Source organism: Lupinus angustifolius, chromosome LG10 (assembly GCF_001865875.1).
Source record: "Lupinus angustifolius cultivar Tanjil chromosome LG10, LupAngTanjil_v1.0, whole genome shotgun sequence".
Lineage (NCBI taxonomy): Eukaryota > Viridiplantae > Streptophyta > Magnoliopsida > Fabales > Fabaceae > Lupinus > Lupinus angustifolius.
Window position 1 is genome coordinate 16,010,301 of NC_032018.1, and position 25,234 is coordinate 16,035,534.

Sequence of the window (25,234 nt, forward strand, 5' to 3'; positions counted from 1 at the left end):
TGTTAATTAAGAAATTTGTTATTTTGTTAAGTTAGTTGACATTAGTTTTACTTGTTGAAATTGGTTGCTTTAGACTCAAGTAACTACGCTAAAAGTACAAATAGAAACTTTGTATAATCTTCAATTCATTCAATAACAAAAAGAGTAAATTCTTCTTCAAATCAATATGCTAGAATATTTTTTAAGTGTGGGAATCATTGGCTTTATACCACCTTCTTTAGGTACATGAAAAGAGACTCCGATACTCAAGTCATTATTTATACATTTTTAGTACATGAACAGGTTTGCATGCACAAATTCAATATTGAGTGAAATGGTGCATGTGAAGTGCTAATATTATTACAGTATTAATGAGCCACTTGAACTTGTATCCTATGCCATGAAGTGTTTAGTATCCCTCTCAAGTTCCAAATATCTTCAACCTTTTCAGGTTGGATATTTGCTGCTGAATCTACCTGCAAATCACCCTAAGATATATTCAACCATTCAACTATAATAATTACATATTTCTTTTGGTAGAATAATTACATATTTCATACTCTTCTAAATATAATCCGACTTTCATCTAGTAGGTCTGGAGATAGTAGAGGTACACAATCTTACAATCTAAGAGACTATTTCTAGAATTTGAACTTATGACCTTTATAATTGTTGCACCGAAGCTCACACTTTATAGGAAGGGTGACATAGTACACAAGACTCCGACTTAGTGGGGTCTGAGGAGGGTAGATGTACACAACCTTACTCTACAAGCGGAGAGGCCATTTTCAGAATTTAAACCTGTAACCTCACAGTCACTAAGCAACAACCTTACCGTTGCGTCAAGTTCACTATTATATAAGATATGAAATACACCTTTAAATTTAATTTAGGAGGCTGCTACCATATTCTATTTGCTATGCAGTTGAGAACAAGTTAATGCTGTTACTTGAAGCACATCCTTTTCATTCATGAGGTGTAACCAAAGGTATTCCTATATAGTAAAGAATTAATCTTTTAGGGTGTGTGACTGTCCCTCCCAACAAGTGTCACTTCCAGCAATCGTTTGACCTTTTGATCAATTTAGAAATCTAGTGGGACCTTACACAACTATACCAACACCTTGTTTGTGATTCACGGGGCATCTAATTTGAATGATGAAACTTAGAAGAAAGATGAATGAGGAAAGTTAGAAGAAATGTTACAAACCGCTTTTGCAATAACCTCAGTGGTGTGAAGAATATGAGCAGTAACTTCAAATAGAACCCATGCCCATTTGTCACTATTGTCATGATCTGATATGTAAGGAATACCACTTTTCTGAAACCTTGAGGCTTCTAACCAACTCTTCCCTCCATCAATTGACACATCTACTCTCTCAATGCCTCTCCCACCACCTGATGCTGCATATCCACTAATTTTCACCTGCCCAGATAAGGTCAGAATTAGTCGTATTAAGGCTCGGTTGTTTTTGTTGTTTAGATAAAGTGAGAATTAGGATTTCAGTCGATTTCTAATGTACTCAACACTAAGGTTTTTACGGGAGCGCTAAACGATTAGCAAGATATTATTAGAAAATAAGGATGAGAAAAAAATGTATGTAGTGACACTATATGAGTTTTATACATTGTCATTGTATTATCCACCATTGATATTTAATTAATGTTGACTTAAAAAAAAAAAAAGTAATCCAAATGAATGGTGGATGATGAAGTGCATATGTATAAATCTTTATATTATTAGTGTACATATTTTACACTCAGTAAGGATTATTACAAGCTGTATCACACCCATATGCCCAAGCACCAATGTGAGATTAATACAATAACATATTTCAAGCATCCCTAACAAAAAGAGCTAGGTCAGATCGAAACTCGACTTCGAAACAAGCCAAATCGAATGATAAACAATTATTAGTTTATATAAATTTAAAGATTCACTATACATTTGTAGATATATATAATATACAGTTAGTTTATAATCCTAACAAGTCGAACTGTTTAACAAGTTCAACTTTGAGCTCAAGTTTAACTTGGTTCATGAACCAAATTTATCGAACTAGATAATGAATTGAGTTCGAAACGAATGTAAAATTAGTTTAATTTATTTTCAGCACTTGTTTCATCAAGACACTTAAAATAAGTTAAAGAAACTAATGAAATACTTAATTTGACATATTTGTTAATTTACAGTGAAAAACAGAAGCACAATTATGCATGGAATAGCTAATTACACCTATGATAAAACAAACTAACCTTTCCAGGCTTTATTGTTGTCACATCATCAAGAGAACATATAACACACTGCCACATTGAAATCACAAGTATTAACTAGTACAAAATAATTACTTGAAAAATGGATATATATATATATTCTATGTCATTATGATACAACATATCTTTTGTCATAAAAAGTGTGTAACTTTATGTGTCACTACTCATAATTAGTTAAAAAATTAATATTTAAGTATTTTTTTTGACCAATCACAAGTATTGTCATATAGAGTAACACATTTTTTGGAGCAGAAGATGTGCTTCCGGATTATCCTGGTTGTAACAATTTAAATGAAAATACCTGTACAGGGAAATCCATTTGAGGTCTCCTGGTTGACCAATTAATATTGTCCCAATTCACTGATGGTGGAAACATTTTGTAGTCCTTTTGCATGAAAAATCCCTGGTATATAATAATGTGACATTCTAGGACATTGTGTAAAGGAGCTTATAGTAATTTCAGAATAATTCAAGGACCAAAGAAGCCGACTTCACCTAGTGAGATAAAGGTTTGGTTGTTGTTGTTGAGAATAATTATATATGAGATATAATACCTGACATTCTTGTGCAGTGATATTGATAGCTTCAAGCCATTTAACAGAACGAGCTCCAATGACACCAGGAACAACCACACGTAATGGATATCCATGATCCCTGGTAAGAGGCTAATGAAAGGAAACCATATATTAAATTAATCGACTAATGATCCTCTCTATTATCGGAGAAAGAAGTCATTTCAAAAATAGAAATAAAAACAATATGTTAAGACACTTTTATCATTTTATTTAGAATGAGGTATTATTTTTATACTTAAAATTAAAACAAAAACTAAAATTTCTGAAGATGGTCCTTATTCTAATGATAGGTAAAGTATGTATGATACTTGGCACATGTTATTAATGATTAGGTTGCAAGCAAGGGGAAAATGTGTGCATGTTAAAATTAAAACTAACAGTGAGAATAAATAATTGAAAGAAAAGAAACAGTCATGATTAATCCCCGAAAAACCATAGACGAAACGATTTAGGAAAGATTTAGAGATCAATATTTTGTCAACAGACATGATTTATAATAGAACATTATGCTTCATCCGGTCCATATAGCTGACCAACAGTAATGAGACTAAGGCTTAGTTATCGTTGAAATAAAAATGGAATAAAAATGGCACTCTACATGTTGTAAATTTTTGCTAACCTGAGAAGTTATATATGCAACTCCTGTTGCAAAAATATGAGAAACATGTAGCATGCATGCATCATAGTATGAGTTTTAAGATGTTGTTTCTTTAAGAAAGAAAATTTGTTGAAAACAAAGGAAAATTTAAAGAAAAAGAAGCCAAATTGACTTACTTCTCCATTCATTTCATAAGCAAGTACAACATCTGCTTCAGGATTTGTAGCTTGAATGAGTGGAATTGATGCCTTGTAAGGGCCTCCATTTTCCTCCTACAATTTTGTAATATTTACAAAAACAACAAAATGCTTTCCATGAAGTAGATTTATAAGCCATAATAACCATTACCTTACACTTATCAACACTGACAAATTCAACATGTTTTCCATTAAGTTTACTGATAGCTGTCAACTTTGATATTCCAAGCAGTTCAAGAACATCAGCCAATTTTGCACCACCCCAAACAGCTGAGACAGCAAAATCCGAAGGAGGGATTATTAGAATTTCTGACATACTAGATGAAAACCGTAATATCTATGTACAGTCCGTGTCAAAATTCATATACCGTAAACATGAATATTGGATAATACAGTGACAGTGACAGTGTACTAACCATTTCCAATAGCAGAAACATCCCAGCCAACTCCCTTCACTGTTTTAGTCTTGCTCATTGCAGTCCTTCTATTTCCTGCACACTGAGAAAACCCATAGAAAAGATATCAAATTCATCTGCATAATGTAATCAATAGTAAACCAAAACAACATAGTTCTTCCATGCAAGTTTATACATTTCTACTATGAACATTTATCTAACCAACCTGAAGTGTGGCAGTAACATTATACTTTGGAAGCTTCCTGTTATCAAATAATAACATGGTTAGTTCTCTGTTTGATAAACAAATTATTTGAGACACATAGCAAATGAATGAGATATATCATATATGGCACCCCAAAGGCCTGAAAAAGTTATAATCACTATAGTTTTTAGTATACAATTGGTTGACACTTAACAATTTAGAAAAGTTGAGATTGCTAAACTAACACTAACCTGATATCATCCATGAAAAGCTTTTTGGGATTGTCTACTAAACCAGATATTGATACACAGTACCTGCAATGCCAAACATGTTATAAAATAGGTTATAGTCCTCTATAGGGAACAAACAACCTCGGCGAACGAAGAGGTTGGAATAGACAAGATCAACGTATCTTACTTATCTTCGTGAAAAACATGAAGTTTTAAATCTTTGTATTACTATGCTTATGTTAGTTTATGTATGTATATAAACTAGTGAAAGTTTACACAAACAACCTCGACGAACAAAGTGGTAGAAATAGACAAGATTAACATATGACCTTTCAATGTCATCGACGATCGGAACCGGCCCATGATTTCTCTTGTAAAAGAAATCTGACAGAGTCAAATAGGAGGAAATCAAGGCAGAACGTGGTGGCTCAGCATTGAAAGGTTCCTGTGGTACAATCAAATTGGACTTGAGAAGCAAGGAACTGAAAAACATGTATGAACAAAATATGTAATTTGTCTATGCAATATGACAGGGTTTTTCATCAAACTCAATTCCTGAACCATTAGTCCTGAATCGAAACAGTTGTGTGTTCTCGATGCAATAGTGGGATTAAGGCTCGGTTGTTGAATACGTTTATGTTATTTTTAATACATACATATAATATTCGAAGTACAAATCTTTGAACTTTCATTAAAGAATTTAGCAACGAAGAACTTAATGAGAAGTGTTATATAACACAAACAAAAATGCAAAGCAAAAAATGAAAAAAAATATGCAAGGTGGCATAAATCTTCATAAGACATTCATAATAATATAAAACATAGAAAGCAGAAGATTGCCTTGGAGTTAATTTGAAGACATGGGTGGCGTGAAGGGTCTGTGGAATAATCTGATGGGGCTGTGAGTCCAGGCATTATTCTCCTATGATGTATAACAAACAAAACAACCTTAGATTTTTTGTTTTTGAGGAAGTAGTGACAACAACAAATGCAGCATCTAAAGAGAATTTGTAACATTCGCCATTGGTTCTCTTGTATTGGGCAGGTATCCCTTGTGCTCTGTTTAATACGATTTTTCTTATCGAAAAAAAAGCATTCACCATTGGTGCTTTGTGACTTAGCATGTTGGTGGGTCCTCCATTCAAGCATTTATGATCATAGATGATGATGATGTTGTACATTCATATTCCATTTGCGTTTTCAGCCAACCATTTTTCTTTCCTTGCCATTGGTTCTTATTGTTTTCTACTTTTTCTGTGTTGAGTGTTGTTTACTATCTTTGTCCTTTTTTGTTTAGTGTTTCATTACTTTTAGTTTGATATTATTAATACAAATAAATTACACATCATGCAAAAAGACCAACAACCTTGTACCTGACTGGTTTTGTTGTGTTTGTTCAGTTACATGTTCCTGACTGCATTCATCAACCTAATACATGGTCGCTTTGGTGTGTTTGTTAATTTATTATTTTATATATGACTTACTTTTTAGTTTTGTTCATCATAAGAAATGGCTCGGTACACAAAGGATGTGATCGGGAGAAGAATGTAGATGTATGCAACCTAACAATAGTAATATTATGATCTTTTTAAGTTAGATGCATAATTTCTTAATTTTATTGTCTTCCACTTAACCTTGCTGTTTCCATTTGGTTACACTTTGAACAGCTTTAAACTTTTTATCCAAACTTTTGTAATTGCTCCATGTTCTTCTCAATTCCATAACCTCAATGATCTTTGGTGTGTTAATTTTTCTATTCTTCGATTGAAATTCCTCTGATCTTTGAATCATCAATGACTTCAGTTAATCAATCAGCCCTTCAATCATGCTTCTCCAAATTAGACTATATGTGTATGAACCATCTGCTTCTGATTTAAATTCCACATTTTTTTAGTTCCATAGTTATCCAACTACAAACAATAATCGATACAATGTACAAGACTTCAACATAGTGATCTAAGAGAGTAGATATATGTAATCTTATAATCATAAACGAAAAGGTTGTTTACAAGATTTGAATCGAACCTCCGGGTGTAAGCAACCTTACCCTTGAAAGTACACTCAAGCACCAATGTTTTATAATGTTAACACAAACGTAATACTCAATATCCCATCATTTCTTTCATTGGTTGTTTTTCTGCTCTGTAACCCACATTATTATCGATATAATATAACCTTAAAACTCCTGTACATAGTGAAAAAAATAATACTTCTTTGTTTAGAATTATTATAATCTTACATGGTGTAAGCATGCACTTAAAATTTTAGTCATAAATCTTTACATAACAGAGTTCCTAGCTGGTCTGAGAATTATAGTACCAATTATTTACTATACAAGAGCCAATATTTCTATGAGAAAATAATCCGTATTGTCATCAAAATTATACTTACAGATTCACTATTATTACAATCATAGTGAGTATACATGTTTGGATTTATAGTATAAGTATAGCAAATCCTATTGCTTCCTTACCCTTGTTCCCCATCTTGCACCTTGCTGTAACTGTTACATAATTAAGAAAAAAAGTAGTTAGAAGAAATGAATTTGCTACCATGTATTCATAAATAGTAATAGATGTCAAAACAAATAAACATTAGTTCGACCCGACTGTGACCAAGGAGCCTCCAACCACTGAGGAGTTGCATTGTTACCGAGGTATGGGAAGAGTGGAAAGTTGGCACCACGACTTGAACAAAAACCTTAAGCCAATGGTTCTATAGGTATTTTCCATTTATAAACTATTTCCCTCCTATCCTCATTCAATGTGGGGCTTCACACTTGAATAAACTCAACAATCTCCCCTCAAGTGGGGTACCACACACTTATCATTCTACTCCCCCTTAAGACCACCATGTCCAAGACAAACCATCGGCTCTATACCATTTGTTGAACCCAACCGCGACCGGGGAGCCTCCAACCACTGGAGTCTGGGGAGTTACATTGTTAACGAGGCATGGAAAGAGTGGAGAGACACAAGTGAGACATCACATCTTGAACCAAAACCTTAAGGCAATGGTTTTATGGGTCTTTTCCACTTATAAACTATTTCACTATTCTCCTTATATCCAATATAGGAGTTCACACTTGAATAGTTTATGTGCAATGTGGTTATGGTTTGCCATTTGCTAAGACCAACATAACCAGAATACTCATCATCCCCTAAACTGAGGAAAAAGGAAACTTTGATGTTACTTCTGCTAATAGAAATGGAGTCTGTGTGTTTTACCTATATGTAATCTACCATAAAATGTATGCAATGTTGACAAATTACATTAAATGTAATACACTTAACCTATGATTCATTCTCTGAGATGAAGTTCAGAAAAGTATATAAGGGAACTGTAGACCTTTAAGAAACTAACCACAATAAACTTTGAGCTTCTGTGCATTTTGAAAAAATCTGTTGAGCACTGCTAGACATTTTGTTTTAGTGATCGAATCTGTATTCCACGTTTCAAAAGAGATCTATAATCTGGACTTCTTGACCATTCATCAATTTCACTAGCACGTAGAACAGGTAGAGGGTGTGACAGTTGCCTTGTTTGTGCATTCCTAATCAGCGGGAAACAAAAATAGATTTAGCCTGTAAATGGAGTTGGAAACCCTGCTTTCTAATGGCTACACTGGTCAGTGGTCACTACAAACCTTAAATACCACCCGACTGGGCTTGACGCAGCTTTTTCATAAGATCGAGCTTGCTCCAAGAATGCATCCACATTTAGTTGATCGGCCATAGAAGGGCACCCTCCAGCTAACTTCATGAGGACAGAGATGACGACCTCTTGTAGGTTTCGGAAATGAACATATTAAACCCATGTATAATACAGAAGATATAATTAAAGCGAATTTTGATATCAGCATACCTTAGGGTCTTGAGCAACAAGAAGAGCTGCACGATCACAAGTCAACTCAGCTGCTCTAAGCCAGCGGAATAGTTGCTCCTCCAAAGTCCGAGCTATCATACCACCGACGCCTACAACAAATGGCACAAGCTTTGTAAAAATAATGCAGCAGATCTGAGTATGAAAAATCTGTTTCTTCTCATAAGCACTAAAACAAGAGCTGCAACAGCTAGAGTTAGAGCTAGATATGTCCATTATCCACAGAAGCAACATTTCCAATGTGAAATGGAAGGGTTAAAAATTATCTATGACAACATAGCCATTGCTTCATGGTTGTTATACTCAGTTAGTGGTAAGAGTGACTAGGATTTCATCCCAACTTAGGTAATAGACTGATAGCAGTGACAAATAAGTTTCTCCAATATTGATCATCTTACCTAGTTAACTACGTATAACTATTAATTTAAGAAGAGAAACCAACAAATGGGTCTAAAATCAAAATTCCCAACAAATTTCAGTTCTATCCATATTATCTGGGGTTGTTGTATTAGTGCAAAAGCTTCTTATTTTAATTCTTTACCGAGAATCTTGTAATTTATAAAAATTGGGGATCTATATGCCAATACAACTTCGGGCATTAAAATACTTCTCAGATGTGGATGATTATTATTAAAAGGAACTCCCCACATATCCAAAGATTCCCTCTATTGAAAATCCACACTTTTCCAAACCGAGAAAATGGAAGGAATTCCGGACAGACAAACAAAACAAATGATAAGCAGCATAAATGATAACATATTGCACATGCACACACACATAATTTAAAAATTAAAAAATGCTTCATATCACCTACCAGGTACAGTATAGGCTCCAAGGGTTAGGATATTTGCATATGTAAGCCACACACCATGATCACATTTTAGATGACCCAACTCATGAGCTAAAACAGCCTGTTATAGCAAGTTGATGATGAGTTAATAGTTTCGGAACTAGTACAATTGATATGATACATAAATATGGTTTGATTAACAAACTGATCAGACATATTTGAATAGAAGAATGTATATATCGTTTAATGGTTCCTATACCCATCCTCAAGCACCTCACAGTCTAACTTCCAGAATCCTATCACTTGTAGACCAGGCAAAATAAAAGAAAATCTTCTCGGAAACAAAACTAAAAGGTGAAGTTCAAAATTACAATGATTGTAAGTTGTGACAGCGAAATAAATTAGAACCTGCAACTCTGCTCTTGTCAGGAGCTCCACAAGGCTAGTATGAATGACGACAAATGGTTGTTTACCACTTATAGCTAACGTATATGCATTTGGAACAGGACTTTGACGAACATATAAATCAGGGACATCAACATTCAATATTTCTGCAGCTTCAGCCATTAAATGGTGAAGATCAGGAAGCTGACACAAGAACAAAGTTTAGTTACTTATCTGAAGTGATATTGATAACAACAACTAAACAATGAACATGATTAGATTGATTGTTGATCCAAGTTGCAAAAAATAGAACCAAACATTACGTTAATTTTGTTGACTTGCATACAGGAAAACTGTCTGAACTAGATATAATTGAAAGATAAATTAAATTAAATATATTGCCAAACAGCACAGCTGAGTGGAAATGGCAAAATTAGGAAATGTTAAGTGCAGATATTTCACGTCTCTCAAACTTAATCCGAACAACCATTGCTGAAGTTGATAACAATAGAGGACAAGCAAGAAGTAGGAGGTTGTTACTAGATCTAATGCAGAGGCAGAATATCGAGCTATGGCTTTAGTCACAAGTGAACTCATATGGTGTTGTTTTGTGACAATCAAGTTGCTATTCATATTGCCTCTAATCTGGTTATTCATGAGATGATTAAGCACATTGAAGTAAACTGTCATTATGTTAGAGAATAGGTTCTTTCTAGTTGCATTGTAACACATACACGGATACCCCAACACAAAGGACCAGCTAAATACATTCTCACAAGTCTCTCTAACCGGATGAATATAACTTGTACGCTCCAGCTTGAAGGGGGTGTTGAATGTATATATTATGTATAGGCAGATAATACTTAGTTTAAGGCCCAATAGACTCAAGGCACATATCTCCTGATCTTATATTCACTTTGTATTCATAAACTATTGAGATGAATAGGACAAACACATTCATTCTCTACACATATATTAACATAGGATTGCAACAAAACCCAGCACTTTCACTATGAGGTGAGGACTATTGTACAGGTATCTTTTATCCATTATATTACATGTCTGCCTGCAGTTCTCCTTATAAGTGCTCCTTGACAAAATAATTTCTTGTACAAGAGTTATAGATACCTGATTCTTTGAAACGAGTACAGATGTCCCTATATTTTCAAGGAGCATCACCTGCTCTGCTACGGTACCTGCAATTTATTTTAACGGAACTTGTCACAAAGCAATGTCACCAAATTGCACTTGAGTAAATGAAACAACTACTGTGCATCTGAAAGCATGCATATACAGAAACAACAACAAAATTACACACTAAAATCTGAAAAAATTAATGCATATAACTGAAACAACCTCAACAATTTACAGTGCGAGATTATTTGAAGATACCATTGACCATAAGACACTTGAGTAACTGAAACAACTACTATGCATCTAAAAGCATGCATATACAGAAACAACAAAGGAATTTACACACTAAGATCTGGAAGAATGCATATAAACAAAGTTGATCATCAATAACTGTGCCAATGCAGACAAATTTATCTATTTATTGTATCAAAAAAAACTAACTACTAACTCAAATTTACTAACTACTATCAGCTACAAGAAGTAAAAGAAAATCCTAATTTACTAAGACATAATATAAGCAAAATAAGAGTTAAGGTATTTCAGTACAATCCAACGTAAACTGCACTACTTGAAAATCACACAAGACAAAAAATTTATTCTTACCTAGAAGAGCTTTTCCCAATTCATTCAGTCCTGGAATTGCTCTTAAAATCAGAGTATTCTGGAGATTGAAAAACAAAACCTTAGTTAGTATTTAAAAATAGTGTCAAAACAAAAAGTAAAAAACACTACCAACAAAACTAATTAAATTCAAAAGTTTGTCACTAGAGTATGCTCCATGGTAGATTTGCCTGATAATTGAAACACAATTCTCTCATTTTGATAGAGAACTGTGAACTATTCTTGCCTATCAATTTATGTTTCTTTTGTGAATTAGTTCCCCATAAAGAACGAACTAGATTTTCACCTATAGTTGAAGTTAAAGAAAGAAAAAAGTAAGGAAGAATAATTTGGTATGCGTCCAAACAGTTATGTAAAGAGCTATAGAAACCTACTTATATTTTAAAATATTATTATTTATCTATAATTAATAGTTAATGGTAATAATATAAGTATAAAGAGTATACCGATACAAAAGTATCAACTACGTATACCATTAACATACTGATAGTTGATAGGTAACCTACTGCATACTACATACTCATATCAAACCGAACCACATATCGTATTCTATATACATGGTTCCCTTCTCTAGTCTACCTGCCACCTACTGAAATCCAGGTTCATCAAAGAAGTCTTATAATAATAATGTTAAAAACTAACAATCGGTATAAAACTCGATACCGAGCACCATGTAAGGTCAATCTCAACTGGTAGCAGATATAGGGATATAGCAATATGTTAAGGTTTTGGGAGTGCAAATGTAATTGTGGTCCATCGCATTAATTTTGGAGTTTTCGAAACCGCGACCACAACTGCAATTTAAAACATTATTCAAATTGTAGCGCTAAACCTTAATCACTGTGCTCTTTATTCCCCTCACTATAATACATTTTTTTCTGCATATGAATAAAAAATCAAAAACTTCCAAAATTGAAAAAAACTAAACCTGTTTATCAAGAGGGTGACGAAAATCATCAGCATCAAGGTTTCGAAACGCAACAGAAGTTGCTGCTCTACAAATCGAAATTCCACTACTTCTTCGATTCTTCGTAAGTTTGTCTGAACCTGTGAAGGTGGCTGTGAGAGAATTTGGTTTGTGGAAGAAGCAGAGAGAAGAGAAAGTGATGGAAGCCATTGAAGAAGGAGGAGAAGCGCAAGTTAGCATTGGAATGGTGATTTTTATGTTGTGCGCAGTAGTGTACAGTGTACACAGTAACAGTGTTAATGTGATATTTGGGGTTCTATGTTGTTAACATAACTACGTAAGGGCAATTATGACCACAACCGTAATATATGGTAACAGTTTCGCGCCACTTCATTTTCTGTTGACTTTTGTGGATTTCACTACAGATTTTTCTCAACTTCTTCATGGTTTGTGTTCATGGAAACCAATCATATTCAATTAATATCATTACATTATTATATCTAGATGGTAAAACTATCATATTATAAAAAAGTTGTTTTTTTTTGTATATTTCCTTCTCTAGTAATTTGCCTTTTAATAAAATAATAGTGATTTGTTACTTTTGAAGATAATTTGCCTTTTAATAAAATAATAATTGAGTCCTTCAAAAATTTAATAACCATCAATTTAATCTTTAAAAAAATTCTAGTTGAATTACTAAAAGCATCAATTTATGAGAATGGTGTAGTTTGACTAAACTATCATACATTAGTGTAACTTTTTTAGAAATTATAGAATTGGTGTAACTTTAATGAAAATTGTGTATATGATCTATGATTTAAGTAAAGTCTTGAACCATGAATACGAGTGATGGAGAAATCAAGATATGTGTTTTATTTAACTATTTTTATAAAAATATTTTTAAAACTAAAAATAAATAGAATGCAAGTCATACTTTTTATTAATGGAAGTAGAGATACTTTATTATTATGAATCTACAAAGAATAAAATAAAACTTTGATAAAGTAATAATGTAGCTAAAGCAACATGAATGTGGTGTAGGTGATTATTCCTCTTGAAATGTTGGCGCCAAAAGTGCAAAGAACGTTCTCAACCATAGCACCATTGTTACTATCTCTCTCTTCCATGGCTGATAATTGCACCACCATTGATCAACTCAAACAAGTTCACACCCAAATGATCGTTTCCTCACTCATCATCAACGACCCTTTCGCCGCTAGCCGCTTAATCTCTTCTTCCGCTCTTTCCACCTTCTCAGACCTCAACTACGCTTCTAGAATCTTCTCTTCTATTCACAAACCCAACACATTCATGTGGAATACTCTTATTCGTGCTCATGCTTCTGGACCCAATCCTCGACACTCTCTTTTGCTTTATATCAATATGAGGAGGCTTGGTGCATTGCCTGGGAAACACACTTTTCCTTTTCTTCTTAAGGCGTGTTCGACTTCTTCGTTGTTTAGTTGTTGTAAACAGGTGCATACTCATGTATTGAAATTTGGGTTGGTGTTGGATTTGCATGTTGTTAATGGGTTGGTGAGAGGGTATTGTGTTTCTGGGGATTTGGTTGATGCGCGCTTTCTGTTTGATGGAATGTCTGAGAGAAATTTGAGTCTTTGGACGACGATGATTTGTGGGTATGCTCAGAATTTCTGTTCGAATGAGGCTTTGGTGCTTTTTGATGAGATGATTGTTGAGGGGTTTGAGCCGAATGGCGCGACGTTGGCTTCGGCTTTGTCTGCTTGTGCTAGGTCGGGTTGCCTTGAACTCGGGGAAAGGATACATGAACTTATGAAAGTGAAAGGTTTCGAGGTAGGTGTTATTCTCGGGACCGCGTTGATTTACATGTATGCAAAGAATGGAGAAATTGCGATGGCTTGGAAATTATTTGATGAGATGAATGAAAGAAATATTGTTACATGGAATGCTATGATATGTGGGCTGGCTAGTCATGGACATGTTGAAGATGCTCTTGCTCTGTTTGAGAATCTCAAGAAAGAGCGTGTTGTTGTTCCTAATGATGTGACATTCATCGGGGTTCTATCTGCCTGCTGTCATGGTGGCTTACTTGACGTTGGACGCGATATCTTTTATTCGATGAATACAGAATATGGAATTGAACCAAAGATTGAACATTACGGGTGTTTCGTTGATCTTCTCGGGCGAGGCGGTATGTTACTAGAGGCAGAGGAGTTAATCAAAGGAATGCCGTGGAAGGCGGATGAGGTTCTTTTAGGAGCTTTATTAGCAGCTAGCAAACATAATGGAAATACAAAGGTTGCTGAAAGGGTGGTAAATGAAATTCTTATTCTGGAACCTCAAAATCATGGAGTTCTTGTATCTTTGTCAAATATGTATGCAGAGGCTGGACAATGGCAGAAAGTGTTGAGACTGAGGAAGGTGATGAAAGAAGAGAGACTCAAGAAATCTCCAGGGTGGAGCCTTGTCGCAACTTAATCGAGTTTCTGTCGCGGCGGAATGTATATAATAGATATTTATCATTCCGAAAGAAAAAATACGGGGAAGTTTTCTCATTCAACTATAAATTGTTGCATACTTCATATTAAACTGTTGCTGTCATTCTGGAATGCCTCAAGTGATAGATATTGCAACTCAGGAACACATTACTTCTTCCGGTGTCTCATCCAAGGGAAAGTTGATTTTATTATTTATTGAAAAGAATTTACATTATTATTTATGCAATGCTTATAATCTCTAACAATTTGGTTGGTATTTCAGGACTGCAGTGTTTGGTGAGTATGAATGTGAAGGAAGAGTAGCAGATAGAAGTTCAGGGGATACCACTACTTGGTCAGGACTGCTTGAGTAAGAATAATAATCAAGTCCTTGGTGTTGCCAAAATGAAGGCTATTCGATCACGACAAGGATCATTTGTCCCATAATTTTCATGTCTTCATGTTTCGAACCCATCAAACTTTACAAAATAATATTAAAATATTAATTTTTTTTTTATAATTTTTTTAAATGAATGGAGCTTTTCCATTGATTTGGGACACCAAGTGAGACATAAATGATGACATATGATCTCCTCCTTTAATCAGTTGAAAATTTAAATTTGTTGATTTTTTCTTGTCCAGATAAATATATTTGAAGCTTTATTTCAATATAATAAAATATCTTTTGGCACAAAAGAGATAAGTTATCTCATTATAACTACTAAAATCATAACATTATCTTATTTAATCATTTTTTATATGAGGAGATATTTTATTATCTAGTTTCAAATTGTTTAGTGTTTTTGTACCAGGGATATAGGGAAACACATCTTATGTGCAAAATGTGTCACATCCACCATTTGTTATTAGTTAAAAATATATATAATTAATATATATATAATTAATTTTTAAATTTTCAAACCAATAAAAATGATACATGAAATAATATAAATTTTGAGACGATGGATATGACTTCTACCTATTAGGAGTTAGTTTGGTGAAATAAATCTATAGGGTCTTTATAAATTTAATAAGTTTTATAAGTCTATGCCATTTAAATTGCAGAACATGTGATATGGTCCAGAAAAGTTGTAGTTGTAGCAGTTGTGTTTAGTTTGTTGTTTATTGTTAGTGTTGTTTGATTTGTATTTTCAAATAGTTGAGGTTATGAGGAAGTAGTTGTATTTTCAAATGATCATGTAGTTGTAGCAGCTGTATGTTAGCCTGTTATATGTTGTGTAAGTATTGTATGAAATAAAGTTATGGTTCTGATTTATTGTTCTCATACTTCGAGTACAGCATATTTTGGTTCTGGTTTATTATGTAATGGCCCTGTTTTGTCACAAAATGAACAAAATATCAAGTTAAAAACACCAATAGTCACTACACTATGGCTCGGTTGCCTTTAATAGTCATTGTACAACAAAATATCAACACAAAATGGCTTTGTTGCAATGTAATAATCCCTTCTTAGCATTACAAAATGAAATCTCGTAACATCTTTTGAACAAGTGCATTATGATAAAAACACGAAAACTCTACATGACTATAAACTATCTAACTTCTGTCATAGCCAGCATATCTTCTTAACATTCTTTGAATTAGTTCTGGTTGTTTTTTGGTTTGAGTTGAGCTTGGACCTGATGCTCTTGGATGGATTGAGATAGTTCCAATGTACTTGAGATTGGATTACCTGTTGATGGTTGGACTTGAGGTGACTCCATTGTGTTATCATCCTCAAACTGAAATATAATGTATATACCATTTTAGCCTGAGAAAACGACATTGTAATTAAATGTTTAGGAAGATGTTCTTACCAACATTGATGGGTATCTGACATGAGTTAGAATTCTAACTGCAATTCTGGATGAACCAACCTAACTCTCCCACAACCAGTGTACAAAAATTTAGCATACATTGAAGTTTTTTGTCAATCCAATCCCTACTAGTAGCCTTGTTTTAGAAGGTCCTGCAACAAGTATGTTATAGGTTGAAGGTTTTCAATTGATAGGTGTTCAACCTACTGTACCTAGAACAAAATGTAATCCAACCACAATATGGATTTGCACAAACAACCCTTACCCTCATCAGATCATTCTTCTTCCATTTTATTTGTATGCCTAGGAAGATGTCATAGTCTTTGGCAACATCTTTAAAAACCTTGAGATTTGCAAACTCTATTCCAATCTCCAAATGGACATGTCTAAATGCACTATTTTCATTGAACATATGGTACTTAGTAAATGTATTCCATGCATTCCCTTCATCATCATTGGAAACATGTGTATGCATATATTCAGTATTAGATGAATATCCTTGATCCTCAAAAGAAACTGCAGATTGTTGAGGTTCATGTTTAACACCTTCAAGTTCAGGTTCAGTTTCAGTTTCAACACATTTAGGTTCAGTTTCAGTTTCAAAAGCTTCAGGTACAGGTTCATTCACCTTATCAGCAGCCTACATTCTTCACACTTGACTTCCTTTTCTTCGATGGTGACTTTATTTTCTTCGGCGTTGACTTCCTTTTCTTTGGTGCTGGCTTCCTTTTCTTTGGTGCTGACTTCCTTTTCTTCAAGTCTGACTTCCTTTTCTTTCTCTTGTTACTGATACCTTCTTGAACAAGGTATTCATCTTCATTTAAAGGTGTAAAATCAACTACATTAAACAACATGTTCATCAAATTGAGTTGCAGGTTTAGAAGGTTGAGTTAAAGGTTCAGAAGGTTGAGTTGCATTAGCAGTAGGTTCAGAAGGTTGTGGTGCATTTTCACAACTTCCTTCATGCAATGAATACATTTTTGAATCATTACCATATTCAAATTGAGGAATATTCTTCTCAATTGATTCTTGATCACATGATTCATGAGATACAAATTCTGTGTCTTTCTCATTCAACACGGGATGTCAAAATAGATATGCAGAATAAAGAATGAACATATTGAATACTTGGGAAAAACAATTAACACAAAAATACTTGAGGAATATTCTTCTCAATTGATTCTTGTTCACATGATTCATGAGACACAAATTCTGTGTCTTTCTCATTCAACACATTGTGTTCAAAGTAGATATGCAGAATAAAAGAATGAACATATTGAATACTTGGGAAAAATAATTAACACAAAAATAATTTTTTTATCGCAAACATAATATCACACAAACAGAATAAAAGAATGGACAAGTGGACTCCAACACAACCTAATATATAAATATTAAACTACAAATGGACTACAGCAGATATTAAAAACACAATTCATACCACATGCAGGAAATAGAAAAAACATAGGACCATATACCTCAAAATCGCAGCTTCGCTTTGCTTTGCTTCTATTTAGCTTCGAACAAGGATAAATTTGAGATTGTTAGTGTGAAGATGAAGGAAATGAGGTGTAAGGGTGAAGAAGTTTGAAGGAAGAAGACGGAAGCAAAATGACGTCTTTTTCCTTCTTAAATTTTATTCGGAAATTTTCTATACAAAATGATGTCGTTTTGCTTATTGTATTAAAAAAAATTAATATTCAAAACGATGTCATTTTGTATAATAAAAATTTAAAAATAAACTTTCAGTTGATGACATGACAACTTGTACATGTAGGACCATCCAGTAGAGGCCACGTCGACACTTAATGTATCACGCGAACAAATCTTTTTCAATTAAGGGAACCGAGATGACAAAAGAACTAACGTGATTTGATGTTGAGTTTGTTGGGGACGAAAATGTCACTTAAATTTTTTTAGGGACTAAATTAGTACCATGCAAAAGATGATAGACTAAATTGGGTAATTACTCCACAAAAAAATTAGAATGGATATGATAATTATTTTTAGTATACCAAAAATAATTTCAACTTACAAGATATAACCAAAATGAAAATAAGTTTATACCCCAATATGAGTAGGGATGATAATGGTTACCTTTTCTATAGGTATCTAGTGATAATACCTATAATGAGTTAGGTTAGGATGTGTTTTTAGACCCACGAGTAGTTGAAATTAATGATTTTGATACTCATTGTTGAACCGTCCAAGTCTGGCTAATAAGGTATCGTGACCCATCAGTACTTAGTCAATATTTTCCGTAAGTGGTCTTATGTTTTTAAGCATTGAAGTTATGTTTGTTAACCCATAAATATGATACAATATTATGTTGATGAAGATATCTTAAATGTTTGATATGTTTTATTATCTTATTTTAAATTATGTTATTTAGTAAAAACAAATTATATTTAAATGGCAATTTAAAACTTTATGTATTCTCTTATGTTTTGTACTTGTTGTTATCATTTTTCTTCATCTTTTGATTGTCTAAAATAATACTTTTAAACACGCACACAAATGTATAAGTTGTTTGTAATTTTCAAATTATTTCTTAATCTCTAGGTATTGTCAGTCGGTTAACTAAACCTAGCGGGTATGAACATGAATAGGGATCACCAGTCCCACTTTTTCATGTCCCAAGATGTCCCAATCCAATTGAAATTTGTTATCCATTTAAAAAGAAAAATCATAAAAATATAAAATAATTTTTTTATGTTACTTGAAGGGATTTGATTAGTTTGGTATATGGGCATAATGTTTTAGGGATAGAGCATCCTTTTCGTATCGGCATGGATTTTCAAATGTATAAGGGCACTACATTTTTTTGGTACTCCAAAGTTGATCCTTTCTCTCTCCGCACCCAAACATCATTGTATTCTTAGGATTCATTCATTCTGCTAACTCCAACGTTTTCTCAAACATGATGTGAGCACCCACCAATTTTCTTTGATTTTGCATTCTTTTTTCATAACCCTGTAATTGGGTTTTCACTTTTGTTTCTTTCTTTGATTTTTTTCTCTTTTCATAATGTTAAGGAAGCCAAAAGCATCGGTTAATCGACCTCCAACACCAGATATGCTTGAAAATACCCCAGAAAGAGAACCCACCCTTCAAGAACTCATCAATATCAAGGTTTGATCTTTCCTTTCTTTTGTGTTTGACAACTATTATCTGTTTAGTATTCACATAACTTTGCTATTTATTAAGGTAACTTACTCGTGTCGATGTTTATAAGGCTTAGACAACTCTCATCAGCTATATTTTGGGTTGTGTTAGGTCTAACTGTTTTAATATGGTATCAGAGTCTGACCCTCCCGATGGGTCACCTGTCGTATGTCCAGTCCTGTAAACTTTACTCCAGATGTATAATTCCGGCGTAAGGGGTGTTATGATAAGTCTGGTGGGAATATGACCGAGTCAATGCTTATAAGGCTTAGACAACCCTCATACTATGAGCTAGCTTTTGGGTTGAGTCGGGTTTAGTCATTCTTGTAGTATTGTGATAAACAAAGTTTTTGGCAAATTTGTCTGGTTTTTTTGGTTCGTGTTTTACCAAGTTAGTTACTTTGTTTGTTGTTATGGCTGTTGACTAGAGAAGTTGTTTAGTTTTCTTTGTTTTGGGTGTTGGGGTTTGTTTTGTTCATTGCTTCCTTTTTTTCTTTTTGATGACTGCTTAGTTGATTGAGACCGGAGAAAAGGAGCGGCTTATGGAACTTCTGAGGGAAAGGCTTGTAGATTGTGGTTGGAAGGATGAAATGAAATCTCTATGCAGGTTTTGTTTTTTATTTGTAAAAGCACTCCGTAGTGTTGTTTATAGCATTGTATATGTTCTCGGCCTTTTCCCATGTCGTGATTATCTTTTAAAGAAGAAAGCCACTAGCAGGAAAAGATTTACCATTTGCACGTTTTTGGGGTTGATACTTACCATTAGCACTCACATCTAGTATATTTAGTTTAGAGAAAATTTGAAATTCAACATTCATTCTCATGTTACTTTAGACTCCAACATGCCCATTTTTAGCCATACAAGCATTCAAGTTGCTCGGTAGAAACATGTACTCATAGGGAGCAAAATGCATTCTCTAATGCCTCACCGATGGCATGGTGGTCAAGGTATTAGTAGTAGTTGTGGTGGTTGTGATGGTGATGGTCGGGTGATGATGCTGGCATTCACTTCTTTAATGAAAAATTTATGACACTACAATTGTGTCCTATGCATAATAACTTCAAGTCATAATTTGGTACGGGTTCAATGAAGATGGGTCATGGTTCAATACTTCAATGTCTCTTTAATTGTGTAGCCAAATGGATGCCAAGTTGTTTCTATTTAAGCTATGTTGTTTGGCAGAAATGATAAGTAAAATTACTTTTGGCTTACCATCTGCTTGGCGTATTTAGTGCTAGTTTCATTGGTACCAACTTTATTTAGCACTTAGCATTATGTCTACGACTCTGCGAGTACTTAAGATTGCCTGTGATAATATCATATATACTCATCCACTATGCAAGTATACTGTACACATCATTTTCACTTTGTCAAAACTGGGCTACAGAAAGCACCATTGCAACCCACATAAGAAAACAAGAACCCCAACTCCTCTCCGAAGAAAGAACGCAGCCTAGGGTTATTGGGATCATAAATATAAGAGGTCCACCATGGACCTTTGCTCTGAATATTTATTGACTATCAAGACATAGAAACGATACGACGCGAAGAATCAATGCTAGAGACAAACCTCGGGTCTCACATGACCACCATACTTCCCGACACCACAAGAGAAGGAAAGCCCTCAAAATCCTTAAATCTAGATTTCCAAATGTCCCTAGCAAGATGAGCATCCATGCTCTCAAACTTAGTCTCTTGGACCAATACTAAATCGGGTGTTGCTTTACAAATAATGTCCCTCATTCTCTTCAGTTTTGCACAACTGACTATCCCTCTAGCATTTCAGCTAAGGATATTGATAAAGTAACATAGTCTCTTGCATACTAACCATGCTACCATATATAGTTAATAGAACATGACAAAGGACCCAACTCCGAACAGAGAGTCGACTAAAGAAGTGTTTTTCAATTGCTTTCATTAATGTCTCATGTTTGTGGAAACAACCTTCCCGCTTGCGGGGTTAAGACTGCGTACATCTACTATCCCCAGACCCCACTAAGTTGGAGCCTCGTGCATTGGACTGCCATTTTTTCATGTTTGTGTGACTTCTCGATATTGAAATTTATCCACCTTTTTTTATTACAGGTCGGCCTTTTCCCATGTCGTGATTATCTTTTAAAGAAGAAAGCCACTAGCAGGAAAAGATTTACCATTTGCACGTTTTTGGGGTTGATACTTACCATTAGCACTCACATCTAGTATATTTAGTTTAGAGAAAATTTGAAATTCAACATTCATTCTCATGTTACTTTAGACTCCAACATGCCCATTTTTAGCCATACAAGCATTCAAGTTGCTCGGTAGAAACATGTACTCATAGGGAGCAAAATGCATTCTCTAATGCCTCACCGATGGCATGGTGGTCAAGGTATTAGTAGTAGTTGTGGTGGTTGTGATGGTGATGGTCGGGTGATGATGCTGGCATTCACTTCTTTAATGAAAAATTTATGACACTACAATTGTGTCCTATGCATAATAACTTCAAGTCATAATTTGGTACGGGTTCAATGAAGATGGGTCATGGTTCAATACTTCAATGTCTCTTTAATTGTGTAGCCAAATGGATGCCAAGTTGTTTCTATTTAAGCTATGTTGTTTGGCAGAAATGATAAGTAAAATTACTTTTGGCTTACCATCTGCTTGGCGTATTTAGTGCTAGTTTCATTGGTACCAACTTTATTTAGCACTTAGCATTATGTCTACGACTCTGCGAGTACTTAAGATTGCCTGTGATAATATCATATATACTCATCCACTATGCAAGTATACTGTACACATCATTTTCACTTTGTCAAAACTGGGCTACAGAAAGCACCATTGCAACCCACATAAGAAAACAAGAACCCCAACTCCTCTCCGAAGAAAGAACGCAGCCTAGGGTTATTGGGATCATAAATATAAGAGGTCCACCATGGACCTTTGCTCTGAATATTTATTGACTATCAAGACATAGAAACGATACGACGCGAAGAATCAATGCTAGAGACAAACCTCGGGTCTCACATGACCACCATACTTCCCGACACCACAAGAGAAGGAAAGCCCTCAAAATCCTTAAATCTAGATTTCCAAATGTCCCTAGCAAGATGAGCATCCATGCTCTCAAACTTAGTCTCTTGGACCAATACTAAATCGGGTGTTGCTTTACAAATAATGTCCCTCATTCTCTTCAGTTTTGCACAACTGACTATCCCTCTAGCATTTCAGCTAAGGATATTGATAAAGTAACATAGTCTCTTGCATACTAACCATGCTACCATATATAGTTAATAGAACATGACAAAGGACCCAACTCCGAACAGAGAGTCGACTAAAGAAGTGTTTTTCAATTGCTTTCATTAATGTCTCATGTTTGTGGAAACAACCTTCCCGCTTGCGGGGTTAAGACTGCGTACATCTACTATCCCCAGACCCCACTAAGTTGGAGCCTCGTGCATTGGACTGCCATTTTTTCATGTTTGTGTGACTTCTCGATATTGAAATTTATCCACCTTTTTTTATTACAGGGCCTTTGTCAAGAAGAAAGGGAGGAATAATGTTACTGTAGATGAACTCATACATGTAATCACACCAAAGGGCAGAGGTATTGAAATAATTATTTCACAAGTAATTTACTTCTTTTCTGCATATAGACAAGTAGACAACTGCTGCATATAGACAACTAGAAGAAGTGGACCAACATGGCGTTGGTTAGTGATATAAGGCCTCACTTGATCCCCAGATAGACCAAAAAGTCAGAGGTTCGATTTCTGAGATTGACACTTGTTGGGAGAGATAGACATGCACCCCAAAAGGGATTTAGTTCCTTACTCGTAAGATGAGTGAATACTCTTGGTTATACAAAAAAGAAAGAGACAAGTAGTTACCTGATTGAACAACCTCATCAGGTCAACACCACAGGTAGAATTCTGCATTTTATTTGCTTGTCAATATTTTGTTTAATACTAGTTTAAGAGGGTATCATATTATGTGTTTGAACATTAGAAACTGAACAACTTCTGTATCATGGTTTTGGTTTTCCTTCGTCCTTCAATTTGTGAAACTTGTTTTTGCAGCCTCGGTTCCCGGTTCCGTCAAGGCGGAGCTGTTGCAAAGGATTCAGTCATTTCTTGTGTCTGCTGCTCTCTAATATATCAGCATAGCTTGGTGGTTGGTGTGTATCTCACCAACTGAGTACATGCTTGTACTGAACTTTGTAAGGGATATTGATTCCTCTTGTATAACCATGATTGTTTCAGTACAGAATATGAGAAATCAATCTCCATCCTAAACTATTCTTTCTTTTGACCCTTTACATAAAAGGGTATCTATATAATATAAGCAACTCCAATGCTACCCTACAATATGTACGCATAAAAGCTATGAAGCATTGATATTGATACATAGATATACATATTTTTGAAAAATATAAGATACATTTGAGATATGTAAATAAAATATGCATAAAATTTATAATGCATAATGAACATGCTAAAATTCAAACAGCTTAAAGTTCTAACACAAGTTTATGTTTTCCATCTAAACTATTTTTTCAACTCTCTTCATCTTCTCTTTCTCACCCAACAATACTCTTATACAACCCCTAAGAACGAGCACCATTATTATTGATAGAATATATAAATAAGTGTCTAGTTGACAACTCTATTGACATCAATAGGTTCATGATCACTTAATATAGTTGGTTTGTATAACCTATGTTAAAACTAGTTATATTAAGTGTTTTTCAACAACTCTATTGATATCAATAGGTTCAAACTTGTGTTCTCTGGTATTTTGTCAAAGCAGAAACATATCCAAAATTTGTTTGGCAAAGATAGTTTGTGATCTTCTCTTTGCATTACAACAACTGTGATATCTCTCCCTATCATAACTCATTTGATCATAATGGTTAATGTGTGGCTTTATGGTGTGTTACGAGTTGTTCCTTAGATGAGATATAAAAAGAAAGATAAGTCTCGAGATTCATTTTACAACTGTATTTCTTGACTTCAAAGTTTTCCTTTATTTATTGTCTTTCAAAAACCAATTGCAAACATACTCTATAAGTTAAATCATACCTAAGATTTGAGTTTATGCTTGAATTGACATTGTATTTAGACTACTATTGAAATTGATTACTTGGTTTTAATTAAATATCGTTATTTTTATGTTTAATTTTATAAATCATATTATGATTATAGTATATTAATTAGTTTTAGGTTCATTTGATAAATATGATAACAAAGACAAACCAATTAAAATTATAGTCACATAATTCACTCATACCTCTTACGTATCATAAACACTAGTTAGCGAAAATTGATTCACGATTCTTCTACCTATTGAAACATGGTGGGTTGCAAATGAACATGATAAGACATGAACTAGTAGAATTGTAGATTGTAGTATTTTTATATATGTTAAATGTTAGTTTATAATTATTATACATATATTACTAATACATATATAATAAATTAGGGTTTAGGGTTTAATATTATATATATTACTAATCATAAATTTTATTATTATATATGTTATTAATTGTAAATTGTAGTATTTTTTACTCTTAATAATAACAATAGTAATGTTTTTTTATGGACAAATAATATTTCTTGTAATATATTTTAAATTTTTATTAGATTCAAT

General features: G+C 33.9%; 4 protein-coding genes across 7 annotated transcripts; 2 read left to right on the forward strand and 2 right to left on the reverse strand.

The window, feature by feature from the left end:
• LOC109358772 (sulfite oxidase-like) lies at positions 348-5,493 on the reverse strand. 3 transcript variants are annotated; one of them, XM_019603209.1, is made up of 13 exons: positions 5,439-5,481; positions 5,293-5,400; positions 4,782-4,897; positions 4,474-4,539; positions 4,244-4,280; positions 4,039-4,120; positions 3,774-3,892; positions 3,602-3,697; positions 2,807-2,917; positions 2,554-2,655; positions 2,235-2,282; positions 1,189-1,404; positions 348-455 (listed from the first exon to the last, which is right to left on the reverse strand). In XM_019603209.1, exons 2-13 carry the CDS (start codon positions 5,365-5,367, stop codon positions 348-350), a joined length of 1,176 nt encoding a protein of 391 aa, XP_019458754.1. In that variant the 5' UTR covers positions 5,368-5,400; positions 5,439-5,481. The 3 variants fall into 3 exon arrangements, with proteins under 3 accessions (XP_019458754.1, XP_019458753.1, XP_019458752.1); XM_019603208.1 differs by having other exon boundaries at positions 5,293-5,493; XM_019603207.1 differs by having other exon boundaries at positions 4,474-4,536; positions 5,293-5,480.
• Positions 6,695-12,510, reverse strand: LOC109358940 (protease HtpX homolog). Of its 2 annotated transcripts, XM_019603450.1 has the most exons (9): positions 12,192-12,507; positions 11,246-11,303; positions 10,637-10,704; positions 9,533-9,712; positions 9,149-9,245; positions 8,317-8,426; positions 8,099-8,232; positions 7,816-8,005; positions 6,695-6,955 (listed from the first exon to the last, which is right to left on the reverse strand). In XM_019603450.1, exons 1-8 carry the CDS (start codon positions 12,408-12,410, stop codon positions 7,867-7,869), a joined length of 1,005 nt encoding a protein of 334 aa, XP_019458995.1. In that variant the 5' UTR covers positions 12,411-12,507; the 3' UTR covers positions 6,695-6,955; positions 7,816-7,866. The 2 variants fall into 2 exon arrangements, with proteins under 2 accessions (XP_019458995.1, XP_019458996.1); XM_019603451.1 differs by lacking the exons at positions 6,695-6,955; positions 7,816-8,005 and having other exon boundaries at positions 8,102-8,234; positions 12,192-12,510.
• Positions 13,230-15,157, forward strand: LOC109357815 (pentatricopeptide repeat-containing protein At5g06540-like). The gene has a single exon (XM_019601873.1). The coding sequence runs from the start codon at positions 13,230-13,232 to the stop codon at positions 14,625-14,627; it is 1,398 nt and encodes a 465-aa protein (XP_019457418.1). The 3' UTR covers positions 14,628-15,157.
• On the forward strand, positions 19,234-23,949 carry LOC109357853 (transcription and mRNA export factor SUS1-like). Its single transcript, XM_019601906.1, has 5 exons — positions 19,234-19,368; positions 19,479-19,575; positions 20,121-20,215; positions 23,116-23,192; positions 23,665-23,949. The coding sequence occupies exons 1-5, from the start codon at positions 19,364-19,366 to the stop codon at positions 23,736-23,738; spliced, it is 348 nt and encodes a 115-aa protein (XP_019457451.1). The 5' UTR covers positions 19,234-19,363; the 3' UTR covers positions 23,739-23,949.